Consider the following 25,758-nt stretch of genomic DNA (forward strand, 5'->3'; position numbering starts at 1 on the left):
CAACCGACCTACACTAATAAGAAGTATTTGTGCAAAATTTCGGAAGTTAGCGTGCTTTCGACAGACAGACGGACGGACGGACGGACGGACGGACGGACGGACGGACAGACGGACGGACATGGCTAGATCGACATAAAATTTCACGACGATCAAGAATATATATACTTTATGGGGTCTCAGACGAATATTTCGAGTAGTTACAAACAGAATGACGAAATTAGTATACCCCCCATCTTATGGTGGAGGGTATAAAAAGAGAAAGACTTGCTATATGAGGGCTACATAATTTAAAAGGAATTTTCGTGATATTCAGGAAATTGTTGTGGCTTAATAGAAACGAGTAAAAAGGCAATAAGTTCGACTGAGCCGATTTTATTTTCAGCGAAATCTGGTAATTAAGAGAAAGATGTGTAAGGTTCTAACAAAACTCACTGCAGCAAATTTATGTAACATCGGGTAATGTATTGGGTTGCCCAAAAAGTAATTGCGGATTTTTTAAAAGAAAGTAAATGCATTTTTAATAAAACTTAAAATGAACTTTAATCAAATATACTTTTTTTGCACTTTTTTTCTAAAGCAAGCTAAAATTAACAGCTGATAACTGACAGAAGAAAGAATGCAATTACAGAGTCGCAAGCTGTGAAAAAATTTGTCAACGCCGACTATATGGAAAATCCGCAATTACTTTTTGGGCAACCCAATATAAGCCATTAATGGTTAAAAGACCTTCAATCTGTAAATCAATCTATAGAGGGGTTATGTCAAAATATGGTCCTATCTGAACCCTACTAGGTACGGATACTTAAGGGCCTAATAAAACTCTTTGTGCTAGATTTCAGCAAAATCGTACAATAAATGGGCATTTTATTGACCAAGACACAAAATCGGGAGATCGGTATATATGATAGTTACATCCAATGAGAGTCTAATTTGAACTATTATCGGTACTGATAACGAGGGTCAATACACAACTCATTGTGCAAAATTTCAGCAAAATCGGATAATAAATGCAGCTTTAAATCAGGAGATTGGCATACAGGACAGCCAAGTCCAAAAATAGTCCGATCTTTACCATACTCGGTAGGAATATAGTCCCATCTTTATTATATTGGAATGTGTCCTAACACATCGTAGTGTGCTAAATTTTAGCGAAATCGGATAATATTGGGTTGTCCAAAAAGTAATTGCGGATTTTTCATATAATCGGCGTTGACAAATTTTTTCACAACTTGTGACTCTGTAATTTCATTCTTTCTTCTGTCAGTTATTAGCTGTTACTTTTAGCTTGCTTTAGAAAAAAAGTGTAAAAAAAGTATCTTTGATTAAAGTTCATTCTAAGTTTTATTAAAAATGCATTTACTTTCTTTTAAAAAATCCTTTTTGGGCAACCCAATAAATGGACTTGTTATGGGTCCCAGACCTTAAACGGGGGGATACATGACAGGTATATCCACTTATAGTCCTATCTTTACCATACTCGGTCCGTATGTCAAGAGGCCTAACACAACTCAATGAACCAAATTAAAGCGAAATAGGATAATAAATGCACCTTTTATGGGACCAAGGCCTTAAATCGGGAGATCGGTATAAATGGCAGCTACATCAAAATTTAGCCTGATTTTGGCCATACTTGGTACGAATGTCAAGTGGTCTTACACAATTCCCTGTCCCAGCGAAACGGTATACAAAATGTACCTTTTATGAGCCTAAAAGCTTAAATCGAGAAATCGGTCTATATGGAGGCTATGCAAGAGAAAGTCCAATCCAAACCATCATCGAACTTAACTTGCCTTCAAACTTTCAGCTTAATATATATTCTCTACAATAGGATGGGGAGTAAACTTATTTCGTCATTCCGTTTGTAACACATGGAAATATTGAGCTGAGACCCAACAAAGTATTGTACATTTTTCATCGCCTTGACATTCCAGGTCGATTTAGCCCTGTCTGCCCGTCTTTCGAAAGCAATCTAACTTTCGAAGGAATAAAGCTAAGCGCTTGAAATTTTGCAAGAATACTTCCTATTAGTGTGAGTTAGTTGTGATTGTAAATGGGCTATATCGGTCCATGTTTTGGTATAGAGGCTTGAGCCTCTAGAGGGCGAAATTCTACTCCGATTTGGCTCAAATTTTGCACCAAATGTTTTTATTTGACTTCCAATAACTTTGAATCAGTCCATAACCTGAAATAGCTCCCATAAAATTCAATTTCGTATATTTACTTCTTGAGCCTCTAGAGGGCGCAATTATTATCCCATTTGGCTCAAATTTTGCACCAAGAGTTTTATTTTGACTTCCTACAACTATAGCAAGTATGGTCTACATCGCTTTATAACCTGATATAGCTCCCATATAAACCCTTCCTGGATCTTGACTTCTTGAGCCGCTAGAGGGCGCAATTATTATCAGATTTGGCAAAAATTTTGCACCAAGTGTTTTATTTTGACTTCCTACAACTGTACCAAGTATGATCTACATCGGTTTATAAGCTGATATAGCTCCCATATAAACCGTTTCTGGATCTTGACTTCTTGAGCCGCTAGAGGGCGCAATTATTGTTCGATATGGCTGACATTTTGCATGAATTATTTTGTTTTAACTTTCAACAACTGTGCCAAGTATGGTCTAAATCGGTTTATAACCTGATATAGCTCCCATATAAACCGTTCCTGGATCTTGACTTCTTGAGCCGCTAGAGGGCGCAATTATTATTCGTTATGGCTGACACTTTGCATTATGTATTTTGTTTTAACTTTCAACAACTGTGGCAAGTATGGTCTAAGTCGGTTTATAACCTGATAAAGCTCCCATATAAACCGTTCCTGGATCTTGACTTCTTGTGCCGCTAGAGGGCGCAATTAGTTTTCGATATGGCTGACATTTCGCATGAAGTGTTTTGTTGTAACTTTTAACAACTGTGCCAAGTATGGTCTAAGTCGGTTTATAACCTGATATAGCTCCCATATAAACCGTTCCTGGACGTTTTGAGCCTCTAAAATGTGACGAAGCCTACTGAAATTGGAAAAAATCCGTTCAGATGTGGATATAGCTCCCATATATATGTTCGTCCGATTTTCAATAATAATGCTATAAAATGGTAATTTGTTAACCGATTCTCATTTTTTAACCGATTCTCTCAAAATTTGGCAGGATGGATTTTCTTATGACTCTCGACATTACTGGTGAATTTCATAGAAATCGGACTACATTTAGATATAGCTGTCATATATGTATATCGCCCGATTTTCACTCCAAGAGCCACTGCAAGCGCATTTATTGACCAATCTTGGCAAAATTTTTCACAACGCTTTCCTCGACGACTACCACAATATCTGAGAAGTTTGCTCCAAATCGGTTCAGATTTCGATATAACTCCCATATATATGTTCGTTAGATTTTGGGTAATTTGCAATAATGTTGTCATTTGTCAACCGTAGTTATTACTGTTTCAAAACATATTTGCTTGAAATTTAATACGGTTTGTCTCATCCACACCTTAGCCAAGTTTGGATACTTGGAATTGTGAGGCTAAGTTTGAGCTTAGGATTCTGGTTGCAGTGGGTCAAATGAGGAAGGTCCCAGAATATCTGCCACTAAGACCGATTGGAGATAAGTTCTTCAGAGTTTGCTTTCTTGAAACTGAAATTCCCATCAACAGCAGACTTAAATAGAAGCGATGATGAATATGTAGCCTTTTGAATTCTATAGTCGGTATAATGCTGTCATGATTTTAGAATTTAGGCTAAGAGAACTCATCATGCTGTATGAGGACTGGTATGGCAACAATACCATTTTGGATGCGAATGTGGAGGAAACGCTGAGAAAGATCTCCTACTTGTTATCGGTATGTTGTTATTGGTGTAGCCACATTTGTATCTTCCCACTCCTATAGCTGAGCAAACTCATTCTGGTTCATAAGATCGATCACAGCGGTAACATGATGGACACTGGTTATACATAAGCGCCAATAACTCGACTTGTCATATCGATCATCATGGCCACTCAGTAATTAAGTAAGAGCCGGTGCCACCGTAGAGCAGAGGTTAGCACGTCCGCCTTTGCAGCTGAACGCCTCGGTATAAATCCTGGCAAGACCATTAGAAAAAAAATTTGTCAGCTGTGGTTTTCCTCTCCTAATGCTGCCAGCATTTGTGGGGTACTATGCCATGTAAAAACTTCACTCCGAAGAGATGTCGCACTGCGGCACTCCGTTCGGACTCGACTATAAAAAGGAGACTTTTTATCATTGAGCTTAAACTTGAATCGAACTGAAGTTTGTCCCTGTTCCTTAAGGGAATGTTCATGGGCAACCGTATGCCACCGCGCTTCCCACTTAACTCTTCGTTCGATACCTCTGATTATCCACGACTGCAACTGCAGCTGCTCAGTATGAAGCATTTCACTGTCCGCTACCTCCCGAGCTCTTCCGGTAACTCCCAGCTAAACTTCTCATCGTAACGATGAACACCACACAGATCGTAGCTCAAAGTTCGAGTCTGTGTGGTGCCATTAGAACTGCCACACGAATATACGGTCTTTCAGGCGAAGGTCTGTGGCAGTACGATAGCAGCAATCGAATTTAAGGTAAAGGATATTCCGCCCAGGAAAATTTTTTTTTTGTGGATATTAAGGCAGTCCTCGAATTGAAGACCCTGAGAGCTTCAATTCCAAATTGTCGGTTTGCCCGGGTTCTCTGGCATGACGTCGACAGGAACTGAATGAACAAACTGCTTCCTATTGCCAAAAGGTCGCTGAGTACTCCAACAGAGAACATAAAAAAGATTACCGACTTTCCAACTCGCTGAGCCAGGAACTCCAAAGAGACATATCAGGAGGAGTATATGGAGAGACACGAGCCGACAACACATCACTTCTGCACTTACGACCTCCTCAAACAGAACGAACCTACAGTATATGCGCCAGGACACTGTGACCAAGGCGACTTACTCCAACCAGCCAAATATAATCCTTGGTGACTGCACACCGCCATATGCTAATGGCGAAAAGACCTGCCTGCCTACTGTGTCCCAATTGTAGTCCACCGTGCCGCAGAACGGCTGGCGTGAACACCAGAAACATTCTCAGCATTGGTTATACCCTTGCTAGTGCTTGCAATATTTGTGAGGTATACTGCCATGTAAAAACTTCTCTACCAGGTGGACTCGACATGCTGCCAGTCGTTCGGACTCGGCATTAAAAAGGTAATGCCGAGTCCGAATGGCATTGTCCGATTTGGCTAATATTTTGCACATAGTGTTATGATTTTCAACAACTATGCTAAGTACAGACCAAATCGGTTTATAACCTGATATATGATTGCCCAAAAAGTAATTGCGGATTTTTTAAAAGAAAGTAAATGCATTTTTAATAAAACTTAGAATGAACTTTAATCAGATATACTTTTTTTACCCTTTTTTTCTAAAGCAAGCTAAAAGTAGCAGCTGATAACTGGCAGAAGAATGAATGCAATTACAGAGTCACAAGCTGTGAAAACATTTGTCAACGCCGACTATATGAAAAATCCGCAATTACTTTTTGGACAACCCAATATTTTTTTTTTTTTTATATTCCCCCACTGTATGTAGCAGTTGCTACAATGAGAAAAAGAAGGAGGCACTTAGGTGTTAATACAATACCACACTTGAACCGCCTTAGAGGCATATAATGGAAACGTTTAGGCGTTATGAGGATAGTTTTTGAAATAAATTTTTGGTTAATAACTTTCCATTACTTAGACAGCATAACAAGACGATTACTGGCTTGGGTGCTTAGTGGCATGGGGTGGTTTTAATCCACCAATGCCAAGAGAATCTAACATAACCCAGAAGCTTATGATACACCTTTTCTTCTCAACCTTACCGTGGAAAATGAGTTTGGGGTAAGATATCGAAACACGTCAGTCGGTATGTAGAAGAATTAAGGAAAAGCAGACAGCACATGAGTCATATGATAATAGAAATGAGTTTTTAATGTTCCCTATCAACCATTTGGGCAAAAATTCGAGACAAAAATTTTTATTCGTGCAGAACAATAGGATTTTGCGAACGCACAGATGGCATATGTCATGCCCACCAAGTAAATGTATACTTGAAAGTGGAAAACATTCTCAATTTTTTGAATAACCGTCTAAAATGACGCTAGGAATACAAATATGAAGTCCGTTATTGACTCTTGGGCATGGAAGACCAAAAACTCGTATAAAAACAGTTTATCAACCGCCATAATGAAAATTTGTCATATGGTTGACTCCATATGACAAATTTTCATTATGGCGGTTTTTTTAAAACCCAAAAGCCTTCGAAACAACACCTATGATTTTTCGCCAAATTCAGAAAATAAATAAATCTGGCAACTCTATAGATCCGAGAGTTTAAATGTGGAAATATTTATTGATTTTATAGAGTTTTCCCTAAATAAAATTTCTTAATTCTCTCAAAATTCAGTCAGTTTAAAACACTGTCCCACCCACACCCGCAAATTCCCCTCAATATTCATTGAAAGCTGAAAGTGTTAGCAAATAAAGGCAAATAATTGCAAATGCTTCCTTCGTACGTACTTACCACACAATATTTCTCGCTTTTCTTTGAACACTCCTTCAAATAGAGATGGGCATACTGATCCGAATAGTTGAGGCATGGTGTGATGGAGCCGACGCCTTCATTGTACTGACCACACATGTGGCACTTGAGCCCATTGACGCTGGCAAGGCCAAAGAGGAGGACCGTGAGCAAGGCAAAGATATGCTGATAGCTCATGATTTTCAATGATGGCATTGTTCGTGTGGAGAACACTTTGTTGTTGTTGTTGTTGTTGGTGTCATTAATGTTGTCGTTGTTATTGTAGTTGTCCTTTAACGAGCCTAAGGATGCAATTTCATTAGCCACTTTTGATGTGGTGGCGTTGGCGGCTGCCGCTTTGTTTCGTCTTGACTGTTTCTGTGTTGATGGTGTGACCAAAAGGGGAGCCACCTCCAAAGAGGTCTCAGCATGGCATGTTAACATTGAGGCCGCCGATGCCGACGACGACGAAGCTGTCAATGATCCCCATAATGATGATGCCGATGAACATGACGATGGTGATGTTGATGGCGATAGGGCTTTTGGTTGGACCACACCCTTCTTATTCTTTGTTGATGTATACCTTGCGGATGAGGGGTAGCTGGAGGAGGAGGCTTTGGCGGCCGACTTTTTGCCATTGCAGCTGTTAGACATCATCTTAGGCGACATTATTGATTGACTTTGAATACTTGCTTTGGCTTTTCAGGCGAGAAATGTCAATTCTAAGTTTGTGTTTGTTTATATTTTTTTTTTATTATTGTTGTTGTTAATGATGTGAATGAAAGGTTGTCGGCGTCTTCTTAAGAGAGGGGATGTTTTTTTTTTTCTTTTCTTCTTTACTAGGTGTACACGAGTATTTTGTTTTCTTCTATAAACTGTTGTAGGCTTTTTTTTTCCTTTTTTTCGCTTGATTAGATTTTGTTTTTTTGTTTAGTTTTGGTTCTTTTTTTTTTCTTTTGCAAAAAATAGGTTTCAAGTTTCTTTTTCTTGGCTTTTCTTTTGAAACGTTTAACGTTCTATTTGCTGCTCTGTAATTACATTCAAGAATAAAATGCCAATTCGTTGTTATTGTTATGTTGAAGTTTTCGCTTATTCGACCATTCGGCCATTTCATTTGCCATTTGTTAATTATTTTGCACAGCAAGAGAGTGAAAGAAAAGAAAGAATTTCAATAATGTTGTTGATGCCATTGTTGTGAAAGGCAATATCAGAGGCACAAAACCCTCAAACTTCCTACGAGACCTTTTGGTAATGTGTCTAATTGAAAAAGGTTTTCCCCGAAATGGAAATTGCTCCTCTTTGGTGTTCAAATTGTTTCCGAGAAACTCATTTTAGGCAAACATTTCGATCATAGACTATGAACGTACCAACAAGACTCGGCACCATCATATAATCTATGTTTAAACCAAGAATGGCTAAAAATCATGTTCCGAACTTTATTGCGTACAAACAGTGGCTGTCCAATTTGAGAAATGTCAATCCGATGTACTATTCTATTTGAATGAATTTAGAGAGCAAGATAAGGGCGAAACAAATAAAAGCGAGTTAAGTTCGGTCGGGCCAAATCTTATATATATTGGTTTGCCCAAAAAGTAATTGCGGATTTTTCATATTGTCGGCGTTGACAAATTTTTTCACAGCTTGTGACTCTGTAATTGCATTCTTTCTTCTGTCAGTTATCAGCTGTTACTTTTAGCTTGCTTTAGAAAAAAAGTGTAAAAAAAGTATATTTGAGTAAAGTTCATTCTAAGTTTTATTAAAAATGCATTTACTTTCTTTTAAAAAATCCGCAGTTACTTTTTGGGCAACCCAATACCTTCCACCAAGGATCGCATGGGATTATTTCTTTGAAAGACTTCTTCAAATACAATAAAGCACATTCGGATTGTTGTTGTTGTAGCCACATTTGCATGTGGAGTTGGCGATCCTAGTCAATCTTATATAGGCGAGCAAACTCGCTCCGATCTATACCACGCCTTGTCGTATCAAGCATCATAGGCACTCGGTATTTGAGCAAGGGCCAGATCGTGAAAAGACGAGGCCATATGAAGTATAGAAAGGAAGTAAGAAGGAGCTCAGTATAGCTATTGGTATTATGACGGGACATATAGGACTACGAGTTCACTTGTGTTAATTCGGTGCGGCAAGTGATAGCAAGTGTAGGGCATGCTGGAAAGATGATGAGACGTTGAAGCATTACCTTTGTCATTGCCCGGCTTTCGCGTCTAACAGATACCAGCACTTAGTTGGGGACACTATACCACACATGAACCAACTTAGGGGAGAGGCATGGAAAACAATTAAGGATTTTGCAAATAGCAAGGAATTTCTAACATAGATTTTCTTTTTCGGGTTCTCCTTTTTATACCCTCCACCATAGGATGGGGGGTATACTAATTTCGTCATTCTGTTTGTAACTACTCGAAATATTCGTCAGAGACCCCATAAAGTATATATATTCTTGATCGTCGCGACATTTTATTTCGATCTAGCCATGTCCGACCGTCTGTCTGTCCGTCCGTTCATCCGTCTGTCCGTCCGTCTATCTGTCGAAAGCACGCTAACTTCCGAAGGAGTAAAGCTAGCCGCTTGAAATTTCGCACAAATACTTCTTATTAGTGTAGGTCGGTTGGTATTGTAAATGGGCCATATCGGTCCATGTTTTGATATAGCTGCCATATAAACCGATCTTGGGTCTTGACTTCTTGGGCCTCTAGAGTGCGCAATTCTTATCCGATTGGAATGAAATTTTGCCCGACGTGTTTTGCTGTGATATCCAATAACTGTGCCAAGTATGGTTCACATCGGTCGATAACCTCATATAGCTGCCATATAAACCGATCTTGGGTCTTGACTTCTTCAGCCTCTAGAGTGCGCAATTCTTATCCGATTGGAATGAAATTTTGCACCACGTGTTTTGTTATGATATCCAACAATTGTGCCAAGTATTGTTCGCATCGGTTCATAACCTGATATAGCTGCCATATAAACCGATCTTGGGTCTTGACTTCTTGGGCCTCTAGAGAGCGCAATTATTATCCGATTTGCCTGAAATTTTGTACGACGGATCCTCTCATGACCATCATACGTTGTTATTATGGTCTGAATCTGTCTATAGCCCGATACAGCTCCCATATAAATCGATCTCGCTATTTTACTTCCTGAGCCCCCAAAGGGCGCAATTCTAATACGAATTGGCTGACATTTTACACAGGTCTCCAACATATAATTTAATTGTGATCTAAACCGGATCATATATTGATATCGCTCTAATAGCAGAGCAAATCTTTTCTTATATCATTTTTTGCCTAAGAAGAGATGCCGGGAAAAGAACTGACAAATGCGCTCCATGGTGGAGGGTATATAAGATTCGGTCCGGCCGAACTTGGCACGCTTTTACTTGTTGTATTTAGAGCACACAACAAACCGATTACTGCCTTAGGTGTACCCATATCTGCACCCTCTTTTCAAGCTAACTTAACCTAACCTAAGCAAGAGCCATAGCCACCCGACCTCTCACTGAGACTCTTCACTTGATAACGCTGATTTTCCGCGACTGCAATTGCAGCTACTCCGTATGGAGCATTCCACCATCCGCCAGCTGATAACGAAGAACGCCACACAGTTTAGAGCTTAAAGTTCCAACCTGTGTGATGCTCATAGTTATACCGTGCCGGATAGTAATTGTGACCTTTAGAGGCTCAAGAAGTCAAATTGGGCTATCGGTTTACATGGGAGCTGCATCAAGCTATTAGCCTGTTTTGATCATACATTGCTTGTATATTGGAAGTCGAATCAAAACTCTACGGGCAAAATTTCAGCTAAATCGGATAATAACTGCCTACTCTGAAGGCTCTAGAAGTCAAATCGAGAGATCGGTTTATATGGGACAATATCAGGTAATGAACCGATTTGGGCCATACTTGGCACATGTAAGTTAAAGAAAAATAGTATGTGCAAAATGTCATGGAAGCCCTCAAGAGGCTCAAGAAGTCAAATTAAGAGATTGGTTCATAAGGGAGCTATATCAATACATGGAGTGATTTGGCCCATTTAGAATCTCAATCGACCTACACTAATAAAAAGTATTTGTGGCAAATTTCAAGCACAGTGCTTTACTCGTGCGAATATTAGTGGGCTTTCGACATAAGGAGGACGCATGGACATAAAGAATGACGGACGGACAGACAGACGGGCGGACAGACGGACGGGCAGACAGACGGATGGACAAACGGACGGACAGACAAACGCGTAGAAGGACGGTCAGACAGACAGACGGGTCTCAGCTGAGCTACAAATGGAATATCAAAGGTATTGGTTGCCCAAAAAGTAATTGCGGATTTTTTAAAAGAAAGTAAATGCATTTTTAATAAAACTTTGAATGAACTTTATTCAAATATACTTTCTTTACACTTTTTTTCTAAGGCAAGCTAAAAATAACGGCTGATAATTGACAGAAGAAAGAATGCAATTACAGAGTCACAAGCTGTGAAAAAATTTATCAACGCCGACTATACGAAAAATCCGCAATTACTTTTTGGGCAACTCAATACATGATCTAGAGCGTGAGGTTCAGCGCTACAAGAGGGAACCTCTAGATCAAGCGGCATATGAAGCAGGTCTAGACAACATTCATGCAGACACGGTAGCAGATGCGGTAAACAGCTACCGGGTGAATGTTGTCCTTGTAGAACGACCGCCACCCATTGCACCTGAAGAAATTGACCTCCCCCGGCAAACCAGAGTAGTTCTGGCTCAATTATGTTCCGGCTGATGCAGCCGCCTCAATTCCTTCAGAGCTAGAATTGATGCCGACGTGCAAGATGTATGGCCCGATTGTAACCAGGGACCGCACGATACACGTCACCTGTTTAACTGCCCGACCAGACGCACTCGACTCAGATCCAGATCCCTGTGGACGCACCCCATCTTAGTCGCAGAGTTCCTGAGTCTTAACACTCAACAGAATCAAGCAGACGAAAGATAGAACACAATAAACTGCTACAACAACAACTAGCCTGTATATCATGGAGACGTACAATTTTTAATGAAACTCAGATATAATTCAACGAACTCAAATAATTATCAGCCGAAAGGCATTCATGGAGATTCTAGGTAAACAGTCTATGTTCCTGATGAAATTCGCTATTGAGCTCCATATAAGAACTACAAAACAATAATAAGTTCGTAGAAGTGTTAAAAATTGAGAAGTAGGAATTATGGGTATGCTCGGGCCCGATAGTCCGAGCATCCCCGATATGACACTTCTGATCACTGGCGAATTTCAAATATCTTCTGATTAATAGCTGGGCGCCCCGGTAGCCAAGTTGGTAGCGTGCTTGGTTTACCAGTGCAGGGGTCATGGGTTCAATTCCAGCCAGAAACCTTGGTCTGTCGCTACTGTGGTATCACAATGGACCTAAAATTGTCTAAGTGAGTCTGAAAGGGAGTGCCACTCTTACCTAACCTAACCTAAGATATAGCTCCCATATATATATGTGTATCTTCCGATTTTCACTTTAAGAGCCATTGCTAACGCATTAATCAAGCGAAGTTCTCAAAATTTTGCACAACGATTTTTTCTATGAGTCATTCATTATGTACGGATTTTGGTAGAAATTCTAAATTTCAAATTCAGTTGCGACGACTTAGCCTGCAACGCCAATATGGTGTATGGTATCAAACGACTTAAGCCTATCCTTACAAGATTTCTAAAATTCTTATTTTTATTTCTTAACCAAATCTAACAAATTGTTGATATAAAATATATAACAAGATCTTGGTATTGATTCCAGTCTTACCAGACTTTCTCAACTTATAACTTCTATTTATATGTGCTTAAAAAACACAAAACAAATATTGTCTAGTCTCAGCCTCCTGTTCTGTTAGTTTCACACTATCCTCATTTAGTTATGCTAGCCATAGTTTTTTGCCCTTCCCTCCTAACAAAGGAAGCTATTTTAACAGCTTTTAGGGCTAAGACAAAGAAAATGCAAGTGAAGGCTACTTTAAGACTTTCCTTCTTTTAATGCACTCAGAGATTTCTTTGTTTTCACTCTTAAGCTAAATAGTCGCAGTACCATTGTAAACGAAATTGGAGCTTGGTTAAATGGTGGCTTCCTTTGGTTGTGAAATTGAAAAAAAAGAGCAAAAAAGGCTCAACAAAACTTTTCTCACCATCTCACCACATTTCTTTAGCAAAATATTTGCCTTGAATACAACCAGATAAAGTTTTTGCAAAGATTTGAGGCCAAGGATGGTAAAAACGAAAACCAAGCGATGGAGAAAAAAAAGCAAAGAAAAGGAAGCCCAACAAAAATTTAATGTTTTGTTTTATTTAAGCCATTTACCTTTAATGGCTGCGTGAAAGATCTGTTGTTGGTATTGCTACGCTATAACGAGCCAAAGAAGAGGAAGAAGAAAAATTAAGGCGAATTTATAAAGACAATCAATAGCAGATTATTTGTAAATATCTGTCAATTTTAGTTCTAATGTTCTTTAAAACAAGTAAAAAGACGTTAAGTTCGGCCGGGCCACCACCACCTTTCATCAAAATTCGTACCTTATACTCATATACCTCATACCGATCTGAACTATATACGACACGGATGTCGAAAAGCCGAACATAGGTCACTGTGTCAAATTTCAGTGAAATCGGATTATAAATGCGCCTTTTAAGGGGCCAAGACTTTAAATCGAGATATCGGTCTACATGGCAGCTATATCCAAATCTGGACCGATTTGGGCCAAGTTGCATAAACATGTCGAAGAGCCTAACACTAAGCACTGTCCCAAATTTCGGCGAAATCGGACAATAAATGCCTCTTTTATGGGCCCTAAACCTTAAATCCAGAGATCGGTCTATATGGCAGCTATATTCAAATCTGAACCGATCTGGGCAAAATTGAAGAAGGACGTCGAAGAGCCTAACCAAACTCACTGTGTCAAATTTCAGCGACATCGGACAATAAATGCGTCTTTTATGGCCCCAAAACCTAAAATTTAGATATCGGTCTATATGGCAGCTATATCCAAATCTGGACCGATTTGTGCGATATTGCAGAAGTATATCAAGGGGCTTAACTTAACTCACTGTTCCAAATTTCGGGGACATCGGGCAATAAATGAGCATTTTATGGGCCCAAAACCATAAATCAAGAAATCGGTCTATATGGCAGCTATATCCAAATTTGAACCGATCTGGACCAAATTGAAGAAATATGTCAAAGGGCCTATAACATCTCACTGCCCCGAATTTCATCAAAATCGGATAATAATTGTGGCTTTTGTGGGCCTAAGACCCTAAACCGGAGGATCGGTCTATATGGCAGCTATATCCAAATCTGAACCGATCTGGACCAAATTAAAGAAACATGTCGAAGGGCCTAAGACATCTCACTGTCCCAAATTTTAGCGAAATCGGACCATAAATGTGGCTTTTATGGGCCTAAGACCCTAAATCGGAGGATCGGTCTATATGGCAGCTATATCCAAATCTGGACCGATCTGAGCCAAATTGACAAAGGATGTCGAAGGGCCTAACAAAACTCACTGTCCCAAATTTTAACAAAATCGGATAATAAATGTGGCTTTTATGGGCCTAGGACCCTAAATCGGTGGATCGGTCTATATGGGGGCTATATCAAGATATAGTCCGATATAGCCCATCTTCGAACTTAACCTGCTTATGGACAACAAAAGAATCTGTGCAAAATTTCAGCTCAATATCTCTATTTTTGAAGACTGTAGCGTGATTTCAACAGACAGACGGACAGACGGACGAACATGGCTAGATCGTCTTAGATTTTTACGCTGATCAAGAATATATATACTTTATAGTGTCGGAAATTGATATTTCGATGTGTTGCAAACGGAATGACAAAATGAATATACCCCCATCCTTCGGTGGTGGGTATAAAAAGAAATATGCCTTGAAGGTGGTCAATTTTTTTATGGTGATGACTTTTATTTTGAGGAATAATGGATAAAAAAAAGTTTTTAAGGGACTAAGAAAACGAATGGTGGCCACCGTAGGGCGGAGGTTACCATCAGAACATTAGAAATAACTTTCAGCGGTGATTATCCCCTCCTAATGCTGGCGACATTTATGAGAAACTATATCATTGTATGGCAACTATGTATATACTTTTCCCCAAACATGCTAAATTTTGTTTCCAAGGACCTACATCAATAAAAAGTATTTTTAAAAAACTTGCTTCATACATTCCGAAAACAGGACACTTATGACACACGAAAGGACATCGCTGGACCAGCTTAGAATGCAATGACATTGATTGACATATACCCTTTGTAGGCTCCCATACCTACATTTCCAGTTTTTTACAAATTCAATGTCAATATAAATATTTATCTTTTCTTCCCTCGGTCAAATAAACGGATGCATTTGTTTCTTCATTCGCCTTGTAGCCACTGCTCTATATTGGTTGGTACTTGGTTGCGTATACTTTATGCAAAATCCCATAAATACTCATATACACATTACGTATACGCCATTGTTCACCACATCAACAGCTCAACCAGAAGAAAAAGGCCTAATGGTTATTTTTCTTGTACATTTTCAACTTCATTTAACACACTGCGAATGTGAATATGGATAATAAATTTTTAAAGCCATAATAAATTATTTACGTGCCAACTTTTGCTCAATTATGCGTATTAATCCCCTTGTGAAATGTTTCATAACAATTTGGATATTCAATTACCCAAAGAGCAAACAAAGTTTTGCATAAAAACACCGACCGACCGACGGTTTGTTTTGTTTTTTTAATTCTTTAATTTGGCACTAGGCCAAATTGTTTTTAAAACAAATTCCCAAGGGAAACAACAAAAAAAAATATTTAATTTATTTTGTTTTATTGTATGAATTGCGAGGGAAAATCATAATTCCATGCCATGGGAATGTACAGAATAGAAATATGTTGATGTGTCCCAAATTTCGACAACATCGGACAATAAATGCACCTTTTATGGGCCCAAAACATAAAATCGAGAGATCGGTCTATATGGCAGCTATATCCAAATCTGGACCGATCAGAGTAAAATTGAAGAAGGATTTCGAAGGGCCTAACACAACTCACTATCTCAAATTGCGGCGACATCGGACAATAAATGCGCTTTTTGTGGCCTCAAAACCTAAAACCGAGAGATCTGTCTATATGGCAGCTATAACCAATTCTGGACCGATCCTTACAAATAGACGAAGGATGTCGGAGGGCCTAAGACAACTCAATGTGCCAAATTTAAGCTAAATCGAATAATAAATGTGGCTTTTATGGGCCTAAGACCCTAAATCGGAGGATCGGTCTATATGGCAGCGATATCCAAATCTGTACCGATCTGGGCCAAATTGAGGAAAGATGTCGAAGGGGCTAACACAACTCACTGTTTCACCAAAATCGGATAATAAATTTGGCTTTTATGGGCCTTAGACCCTAAAGCGGAGGATCGGCCTATATGGCAGCTATATCCAAATCTGAACCGATCTAAGCCAAATTGACGAAGGACGTCGAAAGACATAAGGCAACTCACTGTCCCAAATTTCAGCAAAATCGGATAATAAATGTGGCTTTTATGGGCCTTTGACCCTAAATCGGCGGATCGGTCTATATGGCAGCTATATTCAAATCCAGACCAACCTGGGCCAAATTGACGAAGGATGTCGGAGGGCCTACCACAACTCACTGCCCCAAATTTCAGGCTTTTATGGTTCTACGACCCTAAATCGGAGGATCGGTCTATATGGCAGCTATATTCAAATCTGAATCGATCTAATCCAAATTGACGAAGAATGTCGAAGGGCCTAAGACAACTTACTGTCACAAATTTTACCAAAATCGCATAATAAATATGACTTTTATGGGCCTAAGACCCTAAATCGAAGGATCGGTCTATATGGCAGCTATATCCAAATCTAGACCAATCTGGGCCAAATTGACAAAGGATGTCGGAGGGCCTAACACAACCCACTGTCCCAAATTTCAGCGAATTCCGATAATAAATGTGGCTTTTATAGGCCTAAGACCCTAAATCGGCGGATCGGTCTATATGGGGGCTAAATCAAGATATAGTCCGATATAGCCCATCTTCGACTTTACCTGTTTATGGACAAAAAAAGAATATGTGCAAAATTTCAGCTCCATACCTCCATTTTTAAAGACTGTAGCGTGATTTCAACAGACAGACGGACGGTCATGTCTAGATCGTCTTAAATTTTTACGCTGATCAAGAATATATATATGTTATAGGGTCGGAAATGGATATTTCGATGTGTTGCAAACGGAATGACAAAATGAATATACCCCCCTTCCTTCGGTGGTGGGTATAAAAATGTTCAACGGTGGTTCTCCCCTCCTAATGCTGACAACATTTTTGAGGTACTCTGCCATGTGATATTTCTCTCCAAAGAGGTGACGCACTGCGGCACGCCGTTTGGACTCGGCGGTAAAAAGGAGGCCCCTTATCGTTGAGTTTAAAACTTGAATCGGACTGTTCTCATTGATATGTGAAAAGTTTGTCCCTGTTCCTTAGTGGAATGTTCATGGGCAAAATTTGCATTTTGCAATAGAGGCTCAAGAAGTCAAGATCTCAGATCGGTTTATATGGCAGCTCTATCAGGTTATGGACCGATTTGAACCATACTTTGCACAGTAGTTGAAAGTCATAATGAGACACATCGTTCAAAATATTAGTGAAATCATTTGAGCCCTCTAAAGGCTCACGAAGTCAAGATCCCAGATCGGTTTATGACAGCTACATCAGGTTATGCATCGTTTAGTACAGTATATCAGTCGATTATCTGATATACCTCCAATATAAACCGATCCTCCGATTAGTCTTCTACTTCAATTCGTAACCGATTTTCAGAAATTTTGTACCTAAGGTACCCACATGCCTTGAAATGAGTTCATTTGTGGAAATTTTTGGCAGAACCCCAAGATTCGGTAGGCCGCTCTGGACCATATTCCTCACGGAAGTCAACTCGCTGTGTCAAATTTCAGCTTAATCGGGTAATATGCTTTTTTGGGCATAAGACCTTAAAATGGGGAGATCAATAGGTGGCAGCTATATCCAAATATAGATCGATTAGGACAATATGCAGCACGAATGTCAAGGAGCTTAACACTACTCGCTGTGCCAAATTTCAGCTTAATAGGGTAATAAAAGCAACTCTTATAGTCATATATGTGGCAGCTATATCCAAATATAGATCGATCAGGACCATATGCAGCACGAATGTCAAGGAGCCTAACACAACTCGCTGTGCCAAATTTCAGCTTAATAGGGTAATAAAAGCAACTCTTATGGTCATATAACTCGAAAATAGGCAGAACGGTATGTGGCAGTTATATCCACGTATAGGTCGTTCTGGACCATATTGAATACGGATGTCGAGGGTCTTACACAACACGCAGTGTCAAAATTTGGCAGTAAATATAGTCCCATCTCGACCATATTCGATACAAATTTCGAGCGGTCTAGCATTATTTACTTTGTATACCTCAACGAAAGTAAATAACTCACCGCAACAAATTTATGCGAAATGGGGAGATAAGACTATATAGGGACTATCTTATGTATAAAAATCAATTTGTGTTTCTTTGTCTGTTTGTTTGTTTGTTTGTATGTTTGTGTGTTCCTTATAGACTCAGAAATGGCTGAACCGATTTTCTTGAAATTTTCACAGATGTTGCATAATGACCTCGTGATGAAAATAGGGTACTCCTTTTTTGATATATGAAGGGGGGGCGGACCCTCCCCCTTACCCTAATTTTCAGAAACGCCAGTTCTCAGAGATGGATGGTGCGATTTAAGCGAAATTTTGTGTGCTCTCATATAGTACCCTAAAAATAAAAATTTCGTATCCAAATTTCGGATGGGGTACCTAGTGGGGGAGGGGCGCCCCACCCTAAAACCTACCAAACATATATTTAGACCAATCACGACAATATGGGACTCAAATGAAAGGTATTTAGGATAAGAAAACGTATCTGATATCCAATTGTCGGACCAAGTGCTAGGGGGACTACCCCAACCCCCAAAACACCCCTAAATCGGACATATTTACCGACTATGGCAATATGGGACTCAAATGAAAGGTATTTGCGAGTAGAATGCGAATCTGATATCCAAATGTGGGATATCGTTTCTGGGGGTCCACCCCTTCCCAAAATACCCCCCAAACAGGACTTATTTACTGACCATGGCAATGTGGGGCTTAAATAAAAGGTATTTGAGTGTAGAATACGAATCTGATATTCAAATATGGGACCAAGTGTTTGGGGGCCGCCTCTCACCAAAAACATCCCCCAAAGGGGACAAATTTACGACCATAGCTATATGGGGCTCAAATGAAAGGTCTTTGGGAGTAAAGCACGAATGTGATATCAATATTCGGGAATAGTGTCTATGGGGCCACCCCATCTCCACAATACCACCCAAATAGTAAGTATTTTCTGACTATTGCAATATGAGGCTCAAATAAGAGGGTTTTTAAAGTGGAACACGAATCCGAAATATATTTTCGAGGCCAACTCACTGAGTGTCCGCCCAGCATCCCTAGGCATTTCTTCCACCAGCATAGATTCGATGAAGCATAAACACCTTGTTTTTTTTTTTTTGTTGGATTCCGAGCAATTTGAGAATCGCTTAAAAAAGGCTTGGGTCGGTACTTCAAAATACGTTTATAAGAGTGCGAAACAAAACCACCATCGATCGTGTGGGCCTTTAAAGTCGAACCAAATATTGGGTTGCCCAAAAAGTAATTGCGGATTTTTCATATAGTCGTCGTTGAAAAATTTTTTCACAGCTTGTGACTCTGTAATTGCATTCTTTCTTCTGTCAGTTATCAGCTGTTGCTTTTAGCTTGCTTTAGAAAAAAAGTGTAAAAAAGTATATTTGATTAAAGTTTCTTAAAAAGTTTTTTAAAAATCCGCAATTACTTTTTGGGCAATCCAATACAACGAAAGTTGTTCGTGGAAAAAGCTCTTCGATGCCAGTTTCTTCGGCAAAAGTGGTCATCTAGTGACTGTTCCGCTTGAGGTACGTAAGAAGTCCATTGACGGGCCAAAACGTCGAACTAATGGGTCATCCGCCTTACAGTCTTGACTTAGCACCCAATGACTTCTTTTTAGTTCCACACATTAAGATAAAATGCATGGTCAATGATTTTAGTCGTCAGAGAATGCTGTTGAAGCATTTGGAGGTGTCTCAATGTTTTGGAGGTGTCTCAATTGGAGTGGTTTGAGCGCATTCAAAAGTGAATAAATCTTGTTGGAGGTGTATAAATCTTGTTGGAGGTGTATAAATTTTGTTGGAGGATACTTGGAACAGCATTAAGCCAATTTTTGATGATACAAATTTGCATTTTCTCTATAAGGCCTACATCTTATATAGCAGCCCTCGTAGCGCCATATACAGATACATCCTGAATTTATGTATTTTTAAGGATTTTTGCTATATTTTCCAATTGATTTGACTATAGGTCTAGGTTTTGATTTGCATACCCTCGAAATATTAATCTGAGACCCTATGAAAAATATGAAAATTCCACTAAGAAATAGGGGCAAACTTCTCACATATCAATGAGTGTAGTTCGATTCAAGTTTAAGCTCAATGATAAATGGAGTCCTTTTCTTAGCCGAGTTCGGTAGGCATACCGCAGGGAGTCCTTATTAAAGCCGAGTTCGATCGGCCTACCGCAGTGCGATAGCTCTTTGAAGAGAATTTTTTGCATGGCATAATGGCTCACAAATGTTGCCAGCATTAGGAGAGGATAACCACCGCTGAATATGTTTTTTTTTATGGTCTCGCCAGGATGCAAACCCAGGCGTTCACCGTCATAGGCGGAAATGCTAACCCCTTCGCTACGGTGGCCCTATATGGTATATATATTTTCGATCGCCTTGACATTTTGTCTCGATCTAGTCATGTCTGTCACGACAACGTTCGAACAAATTAAGATATCCGCTTGAAATTTTGCACCGATACTATTATCGATGTCACTGTGGATTGCAAATGGGACATATCGGTACAGATTTGGATACCGGCACCATATAAACCGATCCCCAGTTTTTACTTCTTGAGCCTCTACTTTCATCCGATTTGGCTGAAATATGACACAAAAATGCCTGTGTTGACTTTCAACATCCTTGGCACATATGATCCGATTTGGCTGAAATGTGGCTCAAAAACTTCTGTTTTGGCTTTCAAAATCCGTACTAAGTATGATCCGAATCGGTTTATAAACTGATATAGCCCTCATATAGACTGATACCCGGATTTGACTTCTTCATCAAGTTCCGAATCGGTCTAAATACTGATATAGCCATCATATAAACCCATCATCGTACTTGACTTCTAGAACCCTTAAAAGGATCAATTTTCACCCGATATGATCCGAATCGGTCTATAAACTGATTTAGCCCCTATATAAACCCATCCCCGGATTTGACTTCTTGAGCCCCTAAAAGCCTAATTTTCATTCGCTTTGGCTGAAATTTGGCACAGAGACTTTTCTTGTGATGTCTAACATCCGTGCCGAGTATGATCTCAATTGGTCTGTAAATTGATATAGTCCCCATATAAACTAACCTCCAGTTTTGACTTCTAGAGCCCTTAGGGGCCTCAATCTTCATCCGATTTGGCTGAAATTTGGCAAAAAAGATTTCTTGTCTGACATTCAACATCCTTGCCGAGTTTGATTTCAATAGGTCCATAAACTGATATAGCCCTCCTACAACGAACCGATCCCCGGATTTGACTTCTTGAGTCCCTAGAAGCCTCCATTTTCATTTGCTTGGGATGAAGTTTGGCACATAGACTTCTTCTTGACATCCAAAATCCGTGCCTAGAGCCCCTAGACGCCTCAATTTTAATCCGATTAAGCTCAAATTTGGCACAATGACTTCTTTTCTGACATGCAACATCCTTAGTGGTTGTAGTCCGAATAGTTCTATATACTGATACAGCCCCCATAAATACTGATACCCTCATAAGTCTTCTTAAGGCCATAGCAGCCGCCATCAATTCCCGATTTGATTGTTGCAAAAAATTCATTTTAAGTCGATGTAGCCCTGTCCGTATGTCGATAGCACGCTAATTTTCGAAACAATAAAGTTAGGCGCTTGAAATTTTCCATCAATACTTCATATTAGTGTAGGTCAGTTGGGGTTCTAAATGGCCTATAAAGGTCCAAGGTCCATATTTTGATATAGCTGCCATATAAACCGAACCTGGATCTTGATTCTTGAGCCGCTAGAGGGCGCAATTCTTATTCGATTTGTTTGAAGTTTAGCATGAGGTGTTTTGTTTTGACTTTTAACAACTATGCTATGTCCAAATCGATTCATAACCTAATATAGCTCCTATATAAACTGAGCTCCTAATTTTACTTTTTGGGCCCCTAGAGGGCGCAATTCATATTCGATTTGTCTGAAATTTCGTACAACTTCTTCTCCTATCGGGCGCAATTATTATCCGATTTGGCTGAAATTTTCTGCGAAGTGTTTGGATTTAACTTCCAACGACTGTACCAAGTATGGTCCCAATCAGTTTATAACCCGACATAGCTCTGGCATAAACCGATCTCAGATCATGGCTTCTTGAGTCGCTAGATGGGGCAATTATTAACCATTTTGTTTTGACTTCCAACAACTGTGCTAAGTACGGTCTATGTCGGTTCATAACCTAATATAGCTCCCATATAAACCGAGCCGGTTTGTTTGGACTTCCAACCATTGTGCCAAATACGGTTCCAATCGGTTCATAACCTGACTCCCATATAAACCGATCCCATATAAACCGATCTCGGATCTTGACGTCTTGAGCCGCTAGAGGGCGCAATTCTTATCTGATTTAGCTGAAGTTTTTTACAACGACTTCTTTTGTGACCTCAAACATACGTATCAAATATGGTCTGAATTGATCCATAACCTGACATAGCTCCCATATAAACCTATTTCGGATCTTGACTTCTTGAGCCGCTAGAGGGCGCAATTATTATTCAATTTGTTTGAAATTTAGCACGAACATGATATAGCTCCCATATAAACCGATCTCGGATCTTAATTTCTTTAGCCGCTAGGGGGCGCAGTTAGCTGAAATTTTCCACGAAGTTTTTTATTTTGACTTCCAACAACTGTGCTTAGTATGGTCTAAATCGGTTCATAACCTAAAATAGCTCCCATATAAACCGAGCTCCTAATTATACTTTTTGAGCCTCTAGAGGGCCCAATTCATATTTGATTTGGTTGAAATTTCGTACAACGACTTCTTCTATGACATTAAACATACGTGTTTTATATGGTCTGAATCGGTTCATAACCTGGCATAGCTCCCATATAAACTGATCCCTGATCTTGACTTCTTGAGCCGCTAGAGGGCGCAATTATTATTGAATTTAGCTGAAATTTTGGACGAAGTGTTTATTTTCAACAACTGTACAAACTATGGTTCAAATCTGTACATAACCTGATATAGCTACCATATAAATCGATCTCCTGATTATATTTTTTGAGCCTCTAGAGGGCGCAATTCATAAACATACGTGTTAAATGTGATCTGAATCGGTCCATATAAACCGATTTAGGATCTTGACTTCTTGAGCAACAAGAGAACGCAATTCTTATCCGATTTGTCTGAAATTTTGCACGAAGTATTTGGTTTTGACTTCCCACTGTGCCAAGTATGGTTGAAATCGGTACATGACCTGATATAGCTCTTATATAAACCAATCCCCAAATTATACCTTTGGTCTGAATCGGTCCATTACAGGATGTAGTCCCATAAAAACATATTTCCCGATTTTACTTCTTGAGCCATTATAGGGCGCAATTCTTCTGATTACACCTTTTTAGCCTCTGGTGGGCGCAATTCATATCCGATTTGGCTGAAATTTTGTACAACGACTATGACTTTCAACATGCATGCCACCTATGGTCTGAATCGGTCCATTACAGAATGTAGTCCCATATAAACAGATCTCCCGATTTTACTTCTTGAGCCATTATAGGGCGCAGTTCTTTTACGATTTGGCTGATATTTGCCAATGACTTCTGCTATGACATCCAACAACCAAACTAGGTAATCGGTTCATAACTTGGTAAAGCACCAAGTTAGCATAGAAATTATTATCCATTATCTTTTGTTTGCCTGTAAAAAGATATCGGACAAAGAACTTGTCAAATGCGATCTTTGATGGAGGGTTATAAGATTCGGCCCGGCCGAATTTAGCACACTTTTAGTTATTACTTGTTTTCCAACTGACTGGAATATAGGTCCACGTTTTGATTTTTTCAATAGGCAAGAACAGGAAACCTTTCCAGCATTAGTAGGGGGCATGGAAAACAGTAGCTCCTTAGAAATTTGTGATTATACTTGACTTGGTGTTAACCTAAGGTAGCTGAAGACCCATGATGGTGGGAAGCTGAACTTTTGATTGTTTCATCATAGGATGAGGTCATTGCGTTCAAAATCTCTCAAAATATCAAACTGCAACTCTTTAAAGTTCCTGATAGGCTAAGTATATCCTTCATCGTTTTGACATTCCAAGTCGATTTAGCATGTCTAAAATATTATTGAAATTTGGTATGAAATGTACATTTTTGCCTTAAAAACAGAATGCCAAAATACGTTACAGGTAGGAAAGCTCCCAAACAGATCTAGCACCCACATAAATCGATTCTTCGATTTAACTTATTTATCCCCGGGAAGCATCAATTTTATCCCCATTTGGTTGAAATTTAGACTGTGAATTACACTTATCTTCTTTAAACCAAATGACGCGCTAATGGATCCATACAAATAAATAGACCTCAAATTAACCGAAAATGATTTAAGCCTCCAAAAAGTAGTTTGGCAACAGTCCAATTCCCTTTGTTGTAAAAAATGCAACAAAATTTGCTGCACCAGCAACAGCAAGAACACGTGAATAGATGCTGCAGCCTAGATTAAAAGCGACAATGGCCTTAAATTAAATGCTAGTTGGCGCTAGACCATCCACTAGCTTCGTGTGTGTGTGTATGTGTGTGTGTGTGAAAATAATTTTGTTTTAATTATTAGCACTTTTGCTCTAGGGTTTGTTTTGATTTTGAATTTACAAAATTTTTAATGTGTGTATGTGTTTTTTTTTTTTGTAAGAAATTATGCAAGCAAAAGAGAGAAAAGCGGCAGCATTGCCATTTGCATCAGTGGGTATGCAAGGGCAGGGCTACAAAAACTACAAACGATGTTCTTTTTGTAACATCACTGTGTTGTTGGACCAATAGTTTTGAGATTTTTTTATTGTTGTGGTTGGTTTTTTTAAAACAAAAACTAATTTTTTTTAAGTTTTTGTTTTATTTTGTTTTGCCATTTTTCTAAACTCATGGGAAACCAAAAAAGTTGTGTTCACTTTAGGTTTGTTTTTTTTCACAATTTTTGTTTTATTTTTTGCCGGTTTTTTTTTAATTTCATGATTAGCACAAACATTTCAGGTTTTTAAAGTAAATAGAAAAATAAAAGTATTATTCTTTTTTTAATAACTTTACTTTTTTGACTCTTAATTTATTTACTTTTAACTTTGATATCCACTTTTTTATAGAATTTTTCACTGCGTATTTTTGTTTTTTTTTTTTTTCGAAATGATTTGAGGACTTTTGTTTTGTCACTGTGTATAATTGCAGTTGTTTTTGTTGTTGGTATGTGATTTGGTTTGGTTTAATTTGATGTTTGCTGCTACTGCTGTTATTTTTTTTTCAAAATTATTTTTTCTTTTCAAATTATTCTTTGTTTTGTATTTTCCGCTTTACGGCATGCACGTTGAACTCGTTATCGAAGACTAAACTTAGCAGCACGATGCTGTAGTCGTAAGCCATGCCTTAAAACGCACAAGAACACCCATTTCACACACACACACACATATAACACTAACACAAATGCTTTTGGCCGAACTTAAAAAGCACGAATAAATACGAAAGCAAACATTTGCAAAAGCACGAATATATAGCACACGCACATACCCACACACACACACACTCTCATGTTCGGAAAGAAAATATACGTTACTCTTTCATTTGAAATATTTGTTGTTGTTTTTTTTTTTTTGATTTTCTGTTGAGGTCGTTCATGTTCATATTGTTATTGTATGGTTTTGACTTTGTTGCTGCAGCTGTTGTTGTTGTGTTATGATGACGTTGTTTTACCGT

General features: G+C 39.0%; 1 protein-coding gene across 2 annotated transcripts in view; it reads right to left on the minus strand.

Annotated features, from left to right (window-relative positions):
• The window catches only part of LOC106095448 (myb-like protein J), a 277,231-nt gene extending 251,855 nt beyond the window's left edge, over positions 1–25,376 (minus strand). The window contains exons 1-2 of one of the 2 annotated variants that reach the window (XM_059362301.1): positions 25,126–25,376; positions 6,560–7,584 (exon numbers count right to left, since the gene is read on the minus strand). In XM_059362301.1, coding sequence (XP_059218284.1) covers positions 6,560–7,225 — 666 coding nt within the window. In that variant the 5' untranslated portion in view covers positions 7,226–7,584; positions 25,126–25,376. Of the gene's footprint in view, positions 1–6,559; positions 7,585–25,101 lie in introns of both variants that reach the window. The other variant, XM_059362300.1, reaches the window with a different exon arrangement.
• Between the last annotated feature and the right edge of the window lie 382 nt (positions 25,377–25,758).

The sequence above is a fragment of the Stomoxys calcitrans genome, chromosome 2 (genome assembly GCF_963082655.1).
Source record: "Stomoxys calcitrans chromosome 2, idStoCalc2.1, whole genome shotgun sequence".
NCBI lineage: Eukaryota > Metazoa > Arthropoda > Insecta > Diptera > Muscidae > Stomoxys > Stomoxys calcitrans.